Source organism: Mustela putorius, unplaced genomic scaffold (genome assembly GCF_011764305.1).
Source record: "Mustela putorius furo isolate JIRA1106 unplaced genomic scaffold, ASM1176430v1.1 tig00003862_pilon_pilon_pilon, whole genome shotgun sequence".
Lineage (NCBI taxonomy): Eukaryota > Metazoa > Chordata > Mammalia > Carnivora > Mustelidae > Mustela > Mustela putorius.
Window position 1 is genome coordinate 708,263 of NW_025422014.1, and position 15,003 is coordinate 723,265.

The following is a 15,003-nucleotide window of genomic DNA, read 5'->3' on the forward strand; positions in this document are numbered from 1 at the left end:
AGCCACTGAGCCACCCAGGTGCCCCTATATTCAGAATTTTTTAAAAAAAGATAATCATAGTACAGAGAACAGATTGGGTAGTTGCCAGAGGTCAGTGGGGGGTAGGGTTGGGGGAAATGTCTAAATGAGATCAAAGGTACAACTTTCAGTTATTAAATAAGTAAGTCATAGAGATGTAATGGACAGCATGGTAACTATAGTTAATAATACTGTATTGCATAATTGAAAGCTACTAAGAGTAGATCTTAAAAATTCTTATCAGAAGAAAAAAATCTGTAATTATGTATGGTGTCTAATTTAACTAGGCTTGTGGTGATCATTTCACAATATATACAAATATTGAATTATTATGTTGCACACCTGAAATTAATATTTGTCAATTACACTTCATTTTAAAAAATCACGTTGAAAAAAATTTAAACCCAATGAGGTAGGTGTTAGGAATAGACAAGTATTTCCCAGTGCTCCTGCTTCCATGTAGAGAAGAATAATACCCTAGAGAAGAACTCCTGACTTTCACCCTCACCTGCTCCCTGTTTTCTTCCAAATGAGAGAAGTGAGTGACTCTTCTACTGGTGAATCAAGATGAGGAGTGCATCTTCCTTGAAATCTCAGAGTCATTAGCACAGTACATTCTGTTTGCTCTAAGGCAGGTGTGCTCTGTGGAGGAGACCTGCCAGAGGCTCACTTCAATACAGGAGGAGGGGTATATTAACAAATCTGTTTGGTCCGCCAAAATCATGCACATTCTCCAAATAGCTTTACTGATCCTAGAACAAGCAAACAAACAGAGTTGATAAGCTCTGCCATGATGAATATAGAATCAAATGAAGAAAGAGATGTAAAACTAAATTTAATCTATATAGATTAAATCTATTACTTTTCTTTTTTTTCTTAAGATTTTTATTTATTTATTTGACAAACAGAGATCACAACTAAGCAGAGCAGCAGGCAGAGAGAGAGGGGGAAGCAGGCTCCCCACTGAGCAGAGAGCCCGATGTGGGGCTCAATCCCAGGACCCTGAAATTATGATCTGAGCTGAAGGCAGAGGCTTTCACCCAATGAGCCACCCAGGTGCCCCTAAATCTATTACTTTTCTATTGCAGGAAGTTTTAAACGTATTTACAGAAGATAGTGTTCTTTATATTTCTGTATGTGCTACATAACAGAGTTGGGCACATAAAAGAAAATAACAGTAGATTTGTTTATTGGTCGACTGAAGACATAAGAAAGTACAGACAATATAATTCCTTCTTAATTTTCCAATTACTTCCTGTCTTTCTCCTTAAAGATATTGTCAACAACTAATACAATCAATTATTCTTGTTTGAACACTGACTAGGTATTTGCTCACTCGTGTTAGACAGTATGGGGATACAAACCATGGGACTCAGCCCTTACCCTTTAGAAACATATATATACTTACAGAGATGAAACACAACTGGATACAGTGGCATGGGACAACAGAGTAGATTTTATATGAAATTAGTGTTGGTAGAGGTCAGAAATGGGAGAAGAATGATACTCCCAGAAAGCACCATGGAGGAAGAAAGACTTAATGGGTGAACAAATTTCTGCTGCATACTTACTCCTTAAGAGATGGTTGTGCTTCAGATTCCTGGCAGTACTGTGGGGTTCTAAGGTAAGGTACACTATGTATTATGTATTATTTCATCAAGTTTTAAAAATACATGCATACAGACGAACTCACATAAGCATTAATTAGAACCCTCTCTGAAGGAGAAAAGCCCACAGGGAATCTTAGGGAGTATATGTATGGCAATAGGGCAGGTCCTATCTGCTTTGCTGGATCATGTTTACAATTTGTCTGGTTGCCTATGAACTTCAGGTTCAGTTCAACTCAACAATTTTATTGAGGTTCCTCTTTTAATAGACAAAGGACTAAACATTGCTAAAGATTCAAAGGTGAGTTAGAGGCTGAACGAGGTAAACGATACAGATACATGGAATTGGCTATAAAACAAGATAGTATTATAAATACACTTCAAATCTACTTCATTCATTCTTACCAAAACTAAGTCCAAGAATTATTGACAGTCACTGCAGAAACATGGGGGTTTAATTTGTCCTTTAGAAATAGTTCTGCCCTTCTTCCACTGGCAGACAAGCCAGAAATACAAACTCCACAAACATCCCTATACATATAAAACACAAAAATTATGATTATACTAGTAAGGACTAAGGAATAAAATTAATGCCAGTCTTGTTCTAGTTTAAGATGCGGTGTGTGATGGGAAGAACTTTACTATCATATGCTGTACAACATGAATACACAAAGTATAATAGTTATGTTTTGGAAGGTTCCAATTAAAACTCCTTTGGATGCTTGAGGTGGGAGTGTTATTTAGAGAAAATAGTCTCAAGAGAATATGCTCATTAAAACAAACACACACATAAGAAAATTTATTATGTTATCAGTTGATCTATTAGGAGACTTTTTTGGCTTCTGTCAATTTCTTACATAAACAATTAGTTATCTTTAAATTGCTGGGGAGAGATTTCTAGCTGTATTTGTGATGCAATTTTGGAGTTCAAAGTTTTGCGTTTAGAGTAGTCTTTGGAAGAAATTGTATAGGTGGCAGAATCATATTTTTCCCACAGTCTTAGCACATTCATCATAGTATTAGTTGGATATTCTTGTTAATCAGTCATCACTTCCTCTTCCTAACTTCATCTAGTTCATAATTCCATAGAGTATATTTGCCTCCTGAGGCACCTGGGTGGCTCAATTGGTTAACTCTCCAAATCTCAATTTCGGCTCAGGTCAGGATCTCAAGGTTGTGAGGTAAGTCTCCCAGCTGAGCATGGAGACTGCTTAAGATTGTCTCTTTCCCTCTCCCTTTACCCCCAACTGCATTCTCTTAAAAAAAAAAACAATCAAACATATATTTGCCCCTGAGTAAATTGATTTTTGTTTTTGGTTACTTTTAAATATATGTGCATATTTCTTTTCTGTAAATATTTCATTGGTCCATAGAAGTTCTTGGTATCCAATGAGAATTTATTTTTCTCAAGCTATTCAAAATAGCTTTGAATTGAGGCTATTCAATTCAAGTTAAGGCACAACTTTCTCTTAAACTTGAAGATATGACCACATTGTTGTGAAGAGAGGATGAAAACTAATCTTATATTTAAGAAAATCTTGCATCTTCTTATTTTCATAGCTTACTAGCCTACAAAGAAAACTTTAGAGTTGAGAAATAAAAATCTATCACTTTTGAGAATCAGAAAGCGAGTATTTTCTATTACTTTGTGGAAGAAGCCCTAGCTATGCTCCCAGGACTGAGCCATGTATGTAGAGAAGTCATAGACATATAACATGGCTTGGCTCTTTAAGGAATTAAGCCAAATTCCTAGAATTATATCCCAAAACAGATGGCTGGCCAGTTCTCCCAGTAGCCTCTTCTCTGCAGAAAAAAACAACTGTGAAACTCAGGAGAAATATGTTTTAGGATGAGGAGCCTGTAGCCATGTATCCACATATGACCAGCAAAATTTTAAAAGGATTTCAAGTGCTTTTAGTCCTGAGCAAAATCCTAGGCAGAAATCTCTGTTTGCAATATGGGCAGGGGATTCATTCTTCATTTCCCTAAAGAATATGCTCATTTTTTTCCGATTTCAAGCTAGCTCCCTTTTTGATTTTCTGATTTTTTTTTTTAGTAGCAGTGAGACACCATAGTGATTAAGACTATAAACATGGGAAGCACACCACCTAAGTTAGCATTTGACCTTCAGCAAGTCACTTGACCTCTTGGAAATTCGGTTTCTTCATCAATAAAATGAGGAATAGACTAATATTTCACAGGTTGTGGTAAAGATTAAATGAGAATAAATTTAATGGGCTTAGCATAAAAATCTAGTTTTTGATGTGTTCAACAAATGTTTGTATTGCTATCAAGGGTGCCACCATCTTCCCAATCCTGGATTCCCAATCATTTAAAACAGAATTAGTTTTTCTAATTTATCTCTTGTTATTTGATGCTGCACCAGACCTTGTAAAATATGGTTCCTAAACATCTTTGGAAATTATCCCTTTATTTTTGATGTTGCAATCATAATGTATTCTACCACCTCTCACCTGGAATATAGAAGTACTTCCCAACCGGTTTCCCAATATATCTTGCTGTCAGATTAATCTTCTTAAATAGAATTCTGGGTGTGAAGCCACTGCAGATGAGATAGGAATTTAAACTTTCCTAGTAGCACTGGCTGTGGGTTGAACTACTCTGCTAGTTTGTAGAATTGCTATATTACACTCCGCAGCACAGTGTCCCCACTATAAAAACTATAAAACTTAAGACAAATATGTAATTGCTGTGGTTTCAGTTAAATGTTAACTGTTAAATTATAATGGCCAGGCCTGAAGAAAGAATTAAACAACAACAAAACAAAAACGAAAACAAAAAATACACAAGGTACCATTATTTCTTTTTTTATTATTATTATGTTCAGTTAGCCACTGTATAGTACATAATTAGTTTTTGGTGTAATGTTCATTGATTCATTAGTAAAATATAACACAGAGTGCTCATCACAGCATGTGCCCTCCTCAATACCCACATTTCTAAGTAATCGTGAACATCTGGCCCTGTGTAAGGCAAGGATCCCTACTATTCTCCTCCATCTACCTTCTCATCTGCGGCCTATCAGAGAAAATTAAGGGTGTCGTCACAAAGCTCAGATAATAGAGACAAGAAACAGGCTTTAGAGTCAAGGAAACCTCTGTCAGGAAAACTCCAACCTGAAATTTCTTAGACAGAGGGATGATAACATATTCAAGTCTCCTTAATAAGTATGAGTAAATGGGGGATTCTTTTGTTTGTTTTGTGCTTTTTTTTTTTGGTGTTATTTCCTTTACACAAGAGACCCCTTCACTGTCTTCAGCAGCAGGACTAATTATAAACTCTTTACCACTCCACCTGTATTTATCAACCTCCATAGCATGAATTTCACATAGTGAAATGTCTATCAGTGTCAGGCACAACTGATGATGAAGGAATAACATGATTACACTAGCAGCACATGTAAATATTCCAGGTATGATTTCTAACTCAGCCCTCTTGGGGATTTTTTTTTCCCCACTAGAGTTGCGTTAGCATATGGCTAAACTTCGTGATCTTCACTCACACTTTCAGCCCCCTAAATGCATAGGTATACACTCCCTTGTTTTTCTCCCTGCAGATTTCACAATTGGTGGCCGAAGAGAAACAAGGTCTGGACTGAGAATTTACTCTGGTTTCCCTGACCTGAGAGAGTGAAAGGATCTGGATTATTTCAGAGATTCACTATGAGCTTTCCACCTTTCTCTGTGTCTCATCCTGTCCTACCTGCAAAATGGGGAGTTGAAGAGGCAAAAGTGATATATTTCTGATTTAGTATTGCTCTAGGTTGGAAAATTGAAATTACAAAACAAACGCCAAGAAAGAAAACAAGATGTTGAGAGAATGAAACAAGTAACTATAAACAAACTTCTGAGTGTTCTTTAAAGGGAAGGTATTACTATAAAGGTGCAGAATAGTCATGGACTGTGCTTTTGGGACCTGGGTGAGTGCAGAGTTGAGGAAGTTTGACTTGGTGCCAAGTTACAGTTCCTGGCCCCTTGGGGGGCCAGGCACATGTTTGGAAAAACACAATCAGGGAAGGGGCTATTGTGTCCTGGACAAAGGCAGAAAGACATAATACAGCAGGCTTCCTTCCTGTCCTGTTCTTATCGGACCGTGCAGAGGGTGGGTGGGAGCACGCCTGGAGTGCAGGTGAGGCATTTCAAGCCCCAGCTGCCCCAGGGCTCCACCTCTCCTTCTCTTCCTTCACAGACAACCCCCACCCCCACTCAAGCTTTTGAAGCCCCTCCCGCTCCTCCCACGGCTCCACCCTGGGCCCTCCTACGGTATCCCCCTCCCCCAACCCCAGCTTGGGATTGCGTCATAAGTATCCCCAGACCTGGGCTTGCAGCTGCCTAAGACAGGCGAGGGAGAAAATAGGTCCTGCTAGGACTAGCCCGATTTCTCTACAACGTGCAGCCCGGGAAGCTCATTTGAGCCACGCCTTACCAGGAAGCCCAAAGATTCACAATGGTGAAAATCGCCTTCAATACACCCACGGCGGTGCAAAAAGAGGAGGCGCGGCAAGACGTGGAGGCTCTTGTAAACCGCACGGTCCGAGCTCAAATCTTGACCCGCAAGGTAGCAGTACTCATTTCACCCCAGACTGCCTGCTAGGGTCCGTAAGGTGGGGAGGGGTGGTTTGCGGGGAGGAAGTGGCAAGTGGCAGAGGACAAAATGAAAGCTGCCCCTCTGCTGTTAAACTGGTTTACCGGTTGCCCCAGTTGCATTTAGTCGCGCCACTTTCCGCTTGCAGTGCCGCACACCCTTTAACATCCCAGTATCTTGCACTACTTTCCGTCGTTTCCAGCTCTTGTGGTGCATTTCCAAGCGACGTTACAGGGAGTTTGAGGAGAACCCCTGGGACCTGATGTCACCCTCTCCTGGGGAACATGTGAAGGGCTGGGATCAATGAGGCACGTTGTTCAGTTTCCAGCTCAAGGAGTGCACACAGCCTCTACAGGGAAGGGGCAGACACTCAGGGAGAACAGGGGCAAGAGATTGAACTCTTCCTTCTTTCCTTTTGGTGGAGAATCTAACTCTTTCTAGGATCTCGGAATGTTTGTGGGGGTGGGGTATGGGACCAAAGACAGCTTTGACTCAGAACATTGGGGTCAGTATGTGTGTGTGTTCGCCCGTGTATATTTTCAATTTCTCCCTGATGATAGGCGGTTTTAAGAGTTCAGTAAAGGAGCTGTGAAAATTGAAGTTGCTCTTAATTAGCGTTTGGGACGTTCACTGTGCCCTCTTACTGCAAGATCCTTGTTATGTTTTCACAGTGGCATTTCCTAAAGACAACACTCTTCATCCATAAAAAGAAATGTTGAGGTTTATTTTCTTCTTCTTTTATTGCTTCCTTTTTGTGATACACCCCCCCCCCACACACACACGCCTCCCTCATGGGGAGATCTGAAGAGGGTCTGACCTTGAATTTAAACTTCTAGCATTGCCAGAAACTGAGGTAGTTTCCCCCCCAAATATTAGCCACTGTTTATTTAGTCCAATTTCTTTTTCTTTTAAACATCTAACATGTTTTCAAAGTTTGTAAACTGCTCATTTTCCTCAGTAAAATGTCAATGTTGAAAGGGACATTTGCATTTTCTTTTACCAAATTTTCTTCTTCTACCACACAGTGTCAGTTTCCAGATCTATCTTAATTTGTCTTGTTCTCTCTTTAAAGTTTTAACTTTTGTGTTCAGACTGGAGATTTGAAAAGTACTTTTAGTGAAATGAGAATCCATGTAGTAAAACATTATGCACCAATTTGAAATGTTTGTATGCTTAGAGTTTTTGTAACAGAATTTTGAAATATTTAACCCAGCAAAAAATAACTTGTTTTGGGGTATTATACATTTGAGAAGTCAAAAGTAACACCCCCTTGCATTGTTGAGGTTTTGAATAAAAGACAGATCAAATATGTAACTGTCCTATTCACTTTGTAAGTGAAACGTGGCTTGATTTTTTGCAAGGTCTAATTAGATGCCAGTAGTTAAATATAGCCACACAGTAATCCCTTTATTTTTCTCTCACCACCAAAAACTTCTTGACTTGTAGTTGGACACAGTTAATATGTAAACAGTATTCCTGCCAGGCCTGTGGTGTGATGAGGAATAAATAAAAATGAGCATTTGCACCATGATTATATTTCTTTGTTAGGTGCTGGAGAAGCTCCCACAGGATCCTGACCTGGTCACTACAGGACATTGATTTAATAATACTTGACACATTATATTGTGATGTATTAATCTGCTCATCAGAAACCTAGCACAACAGAATAGTATATCAGAAGTTGTGTACAATGACTTTAAAATAGAGTTTAGAGGGAAATTAGCTATGGTAAGTGAGAGTCCATACCACTCTGAATTCTAACAAATGCAAATGAAAAAAATCCTTATTCCTAGTATGGTGAGGAATTTTATTATATTGAACCTCTAATACTTAGACATTGCTTAATAATAAATGAAACTCAGTGTAAATAGCTCTTCTCATATCTCAACAAGAAAAAATAATTGTTTTGAGTATTTAAAATTAAGTCATTTTGTGACTTACAGGCAAGTAACTTCATCTGTCTGGACCTCAATTTAATCATCTACAATATAATTTCAAAACATCTAGCTCTGGATTACAGTTATTCACAATCATAATTTATAGTTCTATCTTTGTAATGTTAATCTTTTGTTAGTTTTTTTTAATAAAAATAATTTATAATTTCTGAAAGCTATTGGGACAAGGAAAAGCCTTCAAGGTTTATAGAGTATTATTGGAGGGTTTGAAATTATATACATTTAGCTAAGAAAATATGCATACCAAATTTCTTTGAATTTTAATTAAGATAATTTTTCAAAAAACAATTTATCAAAGAATTGTCTCTATGTAGAATACAGGCACTTGTTTTCACCAAATTAATTGAAACTTAACTAGGTGCCACAAGCATTACAGTAGCTGTCCTGGAAAAGAGCTAATGGCCTGAAATAATAAAACAACTCTATTTTCGCACTATTCTGAATGATTTACTCATTGATTACAAGAAACTACACTTGATGACTTTGTTTATTCCACTCTTCAGTAATAATACTGCTTAAAACACCGTGAAATACAAGAATGGGATTGGAGTGTCCCTTGGACCATTGCCTTAGGAAGAATACAGAGTTACTTGTTTGCTTTGGATCTTTCTTGTTCCAGTTCCTGAACCAATTATGGATTTAATGGAATTTTTGCAGTAGCTGTTACACACACACACATTTTGTGCCCAGTTATCACAAATGCTGTACTGTAAGTTCTAGTGTTTTTTTTTCTTTTTTTTTTAATTTTTTATTTTTTATAAACATATATTTTTATCCCCAGGGGTACAGGTCTGTGAATCACCGGGTTTACACACTTCACAGCACTCACCCAAGCACATACCCTCCCCAATGTCCATAATCCCACCCCCTTCTCCCAAACCCCCTCCCCCCAGCAACCCTCAGTTTGTTTTGTGAGATTAAGAGTCACTTATGTTTTACCCTGAACTTAGAAAACATTATTTCATTCATGCAGTAGACAACTAAAGAACAGTGGGTGATGTTAGAAAGGTTAAATTCTCATTAATATTAAGAACATTATGAAATATATCATGCCTCCAATATTTTAATTTCTGAAATAAGGGAAAATGATGTATACCTGCCTTACAGAATTTTTAAGATAAAACAATAAAAACCAGCTTTTTGAAAATCATTTAATAAATCAAAGGACACTAATCACCTTTAAGTTGGCAAAATTTGATTTACAAAAAATAGTAAAGCAACATAATTATAGTCCAGAAAGTTAGTGACTATATCACTGTAAAAGTTCCCAAATCAACAAAGAATAAAGAATATAATTTATTGCATAAATGAACGGTGATTTTCAGCTGATTCTAAAAGTGTGTATTTGAAAAAAAAAAAAAAACCTCCTGTCTGCAATTGGGTTTGTAAATGCCAGAAGGAAAGTAAATACAATTGGCAATTTTTCACATCTATTAAATATCAGAAATTATCTTGAAATATTTTAACCTAGGATGATTTAACATCTTTTAAGAATGTCTTGTGTTTCAAGAAAGTAAATTGTACACAAAGCAACTATGTGTCTAAAAGTGCAATCTGGTTTTTGTCTTTGGTTTTGCTTTTTAATAAACAGGAGCTCCAAGGTGCCACCCAGGAAAAAGAGGGCTCCTCTGGGAGATGCATGCTTACTCTCTTAGGCCTTTCATTCATCTTGGCAGGACTTATTGTTGGTGGGGCCTGCATTTACAAGTACTTCATGCCCAAGGTAATAATAATTACAGTTCTTGTAATTTGGATTACTAATTGCTATATATTTAGTGGCAACTTAAGGAAATCGGTGGTGTCACCACAGAAATGAATATTTAGGACAAGTTTTCAAATTTTCATTCAATTTATAAAACTTCCCTTCATGGTGATAACTTTTATCAGAAATTCTAAGCTTGACAAACAGTAAAATGAATTGATGTGAGTGTGAGAAATGATTCAAATGTGACCATAGTAAGTATTAAAAGGTTTTAATTCTCCCTTTTTGTCTTTTAGAGTACCATCTACCATGGAGAGATGTGCTTCTTTGATTCTGAGGACCCTGCAAATTCCCTTCTAGGAGCAGAGCCCTACCTTATGCCTGTGACCGAGGAGGCTGACATTCGAGAGGATGACAATGTTGCAATCATTGATGTGCCTGTCCCCAGTTTCTCTGACAGTGATCCTGCAGCAGTTATTCATGACTTTGAAAAAGTGAGTTTCTCATTTTTAAAGGTTTTCTTGATTTTTTTTCTTAATTCATTGGCGAGCATTAAATCTGTTCATAAATGTTCATCTTTTTGCAGCAAAGCCTTTTTCACTTTTGCTATTGAAGATTTTTTTTTTGTTCTTGTTTTTTTTTTAAGATTTTATTTATTTATTTGACAGAGAGAGAGATCACAAGTAAGCAGAGAGGCAGGCAGAGAGAGAGAGGAAGGGAAGCAGGCTCTCTGCTGAGCAGAGAGCCCGATGCGGGACTCGATCCCAGGACCCTGAGATCATGACCTGAGCCAAAGGCAGCGGCTTAACCCACTGAGCCACCTAGGCGCCCTGCCCTCACTTTTGCTATTGAAAATACCTTAGCAGGTATTAAAAGGATATAGCTGCTTGTTTTAATGGTAGTTAGAATCGGCAGAGTTGATATTCTTTACACCTTAGTTAACTTTTCCCCCTTCCCAACAGGGCATGACTGCTTACTTGGACTTGCTGCTGGGGAACTGCTATCTGATGCCCCTCAATACCTCTATCGTTCTGCCTCCAAAGAATCTGATGGAGTTCTTCGGCAAACTGGCAGTATGTATTTTGGATGTCAAATTTTTATTTAAGCATTTGCTTCCTCATTTAAAAACAATAATTATTTGAGCCAAACATTCCATTTTATTGGAATAATTTTAAAATAAAAACTATGCTGTAACCTAAATCTGCTCTAAAAAATAAAGTCTATTAAAAAAAACAACTATAACTGCTATAGGTAAGGATTTAAATGGTGTTTTTAAGAAGTTTTTATTTTAATCTTTTTAAACAAACTTTAGAGTGGCAAATACTTGCCTCACACTTATGTTGTTCATGAAGACCTGGTTGCTGTGGAGAAGATTCGTGATGTTAGTAACCTTGGCATCTTTATTTACCAACTTTGCAACAATCGCAAGTCCTTCCGCCTTCGTAGAAGAGACCTCTTACTGGGTAGGCAATATAACCTTTCCTTCAACCTGTGTTATTGGGAAAGTGAAGGAGAGTATAGGTGGAGTATAGGGGGAAAGTAGAGAAGAAATCTAGGTATGTTTTCATTTAAATAAAAAGTTAAAAAGTCAATTCTTTGTGCATTTTCTCACAGGTTTCAATAAACGTGCCATTGATAAGTGTTGGAAGATTAGACACTTCCCCAATGAATTTATCGTTGAGACCAAGATCTGTCAAGAGTGAGAGGCAACAGAAAAAGAGTATCCTTAGTAATAAGAAGTCAGAGATTTGCAATATGACTTCAACATTAAAGTGTGTAGGATACTCATATTTACTTATGCATATACTCTACTGCTTATACCAAAAAAAGAGGGAAATAAAAACTACTAACCACTGCAAGTTCTTGTCAGTGTTTAGTTTAATTGACATTGATTATTTGAAATTGAAATTAAATGATTCTGTGTTTTTCTTTTTAATTCATAGGGTTTAGGCTTCTGAAAGTAGCATGAATAGGCCAGCTTATATCCTGACAATAAATTCCATCCTTTGTGTGTGTTTTTAAGTAAGCTCTTCACTCAGTCATATGGTAAAACATGTTTTAAGTTTAAAATATTTAAAATTGGGGCACCTGGGTGGCTCAGTGTGTTATAGCCTCTGCCTTCGGCTCAGGTTGTGATCCCAGTGTCCTGGGATCGAGCCCCACATCAGGCTCTCTGCTCTGCAGAGAACCTGCTTCCTCTTCTCTCTGTCTGCCTCCCTGCCTGCTTGTGATCTCTCTCTCTGTCAAATAAATAAATAAAATCTTTAAGGGCGCCTGGGTGGCTCAGTGCGTTAAGCCGCTGCCTTCGGCTCAGGTCATGATCTCAGGGTCCTGGGATCGAGTCCCGCATCGGGCTCTCTGCTCAGCAGGGAGCCTGCTTCCCTCTCTCTCTCTCTCTGCCTGCCTCTCCATCTACTTGTGATTTCTCTCTGTCAAATAAATAAATAAAATCTTTTAAAAAAAATAATAAAAATAAAATAAAATCTTTAAAAATAAATAAATATATATATTTAAAATTATTTCTGAATGATTTGTGCAAAACATATCAGATCTCTTAACATTGCTAAGTTTTGTTTTATTTTTCATTTTATACAACTTTCCTGAATTTAGAAATTATCTTTGCATTTCTGTTAGGTGCTCTATAATAGATTTGATTTACATGTAAAAAACATTTCAGGGGCCCCTGGGTGGCTCAGTGGGTTAAGCCCTGCCTTCGGCTCAGGTCATGATCTCAGGGTCCTGGGATCGAGCCCCGCATCGGGCTCTCTGCTCAGCAGGGAGCCTGCTTCCCTCTCTCTCTCTCTGCCTGCCTCTCTGTCTACTTGTGATCTCTGTCTGTCAAATAAATAAATAAAATCTTTAAAATAAATAAATAAATGAATGAATGAATAAAAAGCATTTCATAAAGTAGTCATTTCTAAAAATGCAGTGATTCTGTCTCACTAATATCTATATTGTGAAATCCATAAAGCTGTGTAAGTGTTGAGAAATTTAGGTTGTATGAATTCTACAACCCTATTACCATATTCAACCATTGTTTCTCACTTAATGCAAACAATTAAAATTACTTATTTAGCTTTGGTGTACCTGAAATAGAAAAAATTATGAATTTAGCTCTGCACTTACTCCTACTTCCACACATTTCTATTTTGTAATCTCATATTTTATTCTTCTTTTGATATTATATCTATTTCTTATAAATTCCTCATAATTGGTATACAGGTAAATTAAACTATTTCTTAAAAGCTTTCAGGCTCATAGCAATTTCAAACTTTTTAATGTGTTTTTTTTTTTCATAAAAATATGCAACCATTTATACAATTATAAAAGGTCACTAAGAATTAACCTTGGATAAAATGTTGATGACTTCTGCCTGGGTGGCTCAGTGAGTTAAGCCTCCTCTGCCTTTGGCTCAGGTCATGGTTTCGGGGTCCTAGGATTGAGTCCCACATCAGGCTCTCTGCTCAGCAGGGAGCCTGCTTCCCCCTCTCTGCCTGCATGCCTCTCTGCCTACTTGTGATTTCTCCCTCTGTCAAATAAATAAAATCTTAAAAAAATGTTGATGCCTTCTAATAACATCATGGGCTATGATTTGTACTCACTTGTTTAAGAGAATAAACTCCACACAAAGAGGGGCAAAATTTTACACCTCTTTCTCTTGTATTAGGTTAAAACTTGTTTCTGATATTATTGATCACCTGCTAGTAGTGATAATTCATGTTAGTAGCTAAAGCTCTATCCAGTCTAATCTATTACAATAAATACTACTTTTTTTTAGAGAGGGAGAGAGCACAGAGGGAGAGGGGAAAGGGAGAGAGAGAGAGCTGGGCATGGAGCCTGACACAGGCCTCAATCTCACAAACCTGAGATCACTACCTGAGCTGTAATCAAGAGGTGGACATTTAGCCAACTAAGCCATGAAGATGCCACCCTAAATACTCTTAAAAAAAAACCATTAAATATATAACTTCAAGAATTTAGAATAAAATAACAGAAAACTTTAAAAATGGAAAAAAGATGAAAATTTAGAAAATAAAAACAGCAGGAAAATTTAAGAACTGGTGCTGTATAAAGCTTGAGAATATTTAGAAGGAAATTGATAAAATTAGACACCATTTCCTGTTTTACAAATAAGTAAGAATTGGGAAAAAAGAGATACATATTTATTTATTTATTTTAATAAACATATAATGTATTTTTATCCCCAGGGGTACAGGTCTGTGAATTGCCAGGGAAAAAAGAGATACATTTTTATTTATTTATTTTAATAAGCATTTAATGTATTTTTATCCCCAGGGGTACAGGTCTGTGAAATCTACACATTTCATAGCACTCATCATAGCACATACCCTCCCCAATATTCATACCCCCACCACCCTCTCCTGTCCCCCCTCCCCCCAGCAACCCTCAGTCTGTTTTTTGAGATTGAGTCTTTTATGGTTTGTCTCCCTCCTGATCCCATCTTGTTTCATTTTTTCTTTTCCTACCCCCCAAACTCCCCATATTGCATCTCCACTTCCTCACATCAGGGAGATCATACCATAGTTGTCTTTCTTTGATTGAGTTATTTCGCTAAGTATAATACCCTCTAGTTCCATCCATGTCATCTCAAATGGCAAGATTTCATTTCTTTTGATGGCTGCATAGTATTCCATTGTATATATATATCACATCTTCTTTATCCATTCATCTGTTGATGAACATCTAGGTTCTTTCTATAGTTTGGCTATTGTGGACATTGCTGCTATAAACCTTCGGGTTCACATGCCTCTTCGGAGCACCACATTTGTATCTTTAGGATATATACCCAGTAATGCAATCGATGGGTCATAGGGTAGCTCTATTTTCAGTTTTTTGAGGAACCTCCACACTTGTCCAGAGTGGTTGCACCAGCTTGCATTCCCACCAACAGTGTAGGAGGGTTCCCCTCTCTTTGCATCCTCGCCAGCATCTGTCATTTCTTGACTTGTTCATTTTAGCCATTCTGACTGGTGTGAGGTGGTATCTCACTGTGTTTTTAATTTGTATTTCCCTGATGCCGAGTGACGTGGAGCAATTTTTCACATGTCTGTTGGCCATCTAGATGTCTTCTTTGCATAAATGTCTGTTCATGTCC

At 37.5% G+C, this 15,003-nt stretch overlaps 1 protein-coding gene across 2 annotated transcripts; it reads left to right on the plus strand.

Moving 5' to 3' along the window:
* The first annotated feature begins 5,929 nt into the window (after nucleotides 1-5,929).
* ITM2A (integral membrane protein 2A) lies at nucleotides 5,930-11,746 on the plus strand. 2 transcript variants are annotated; one of them, XM_004777087.3, is made up of 6 exons: nucleotides 5,930-6,206; nucleotides 9,777-9,908; nucleotides 10,184-10,381; nucleotides 10,850-10,960; nucleotides 11,200-11,350; nucleotides 11,502-11,746. In XM_004777087.3, the coding sequence occupies exons 1-6, from the start codon at nucleotides 6,093-6,095 to the stop codon at nucleotides 11,588-11,590; spliced, it is 795 nt and encodes a 264-aa protein (XP_004777144.1). In that variant the 5' UTR covers nucleotides 5,930-6,092; the 3' UTR covers nucleotides 11,591-11,746. The 2 variants fall into 2 exon arrangements, with proteins under 2 accessions (XP_004777144.1, XP_004777145.1); XM_004777088.3 differs by having other exon boundaries at nucleotides 5,931-6,203.
* Nucleotides 11,747-15,003: the final 3,257 nt, after the last annotated feature.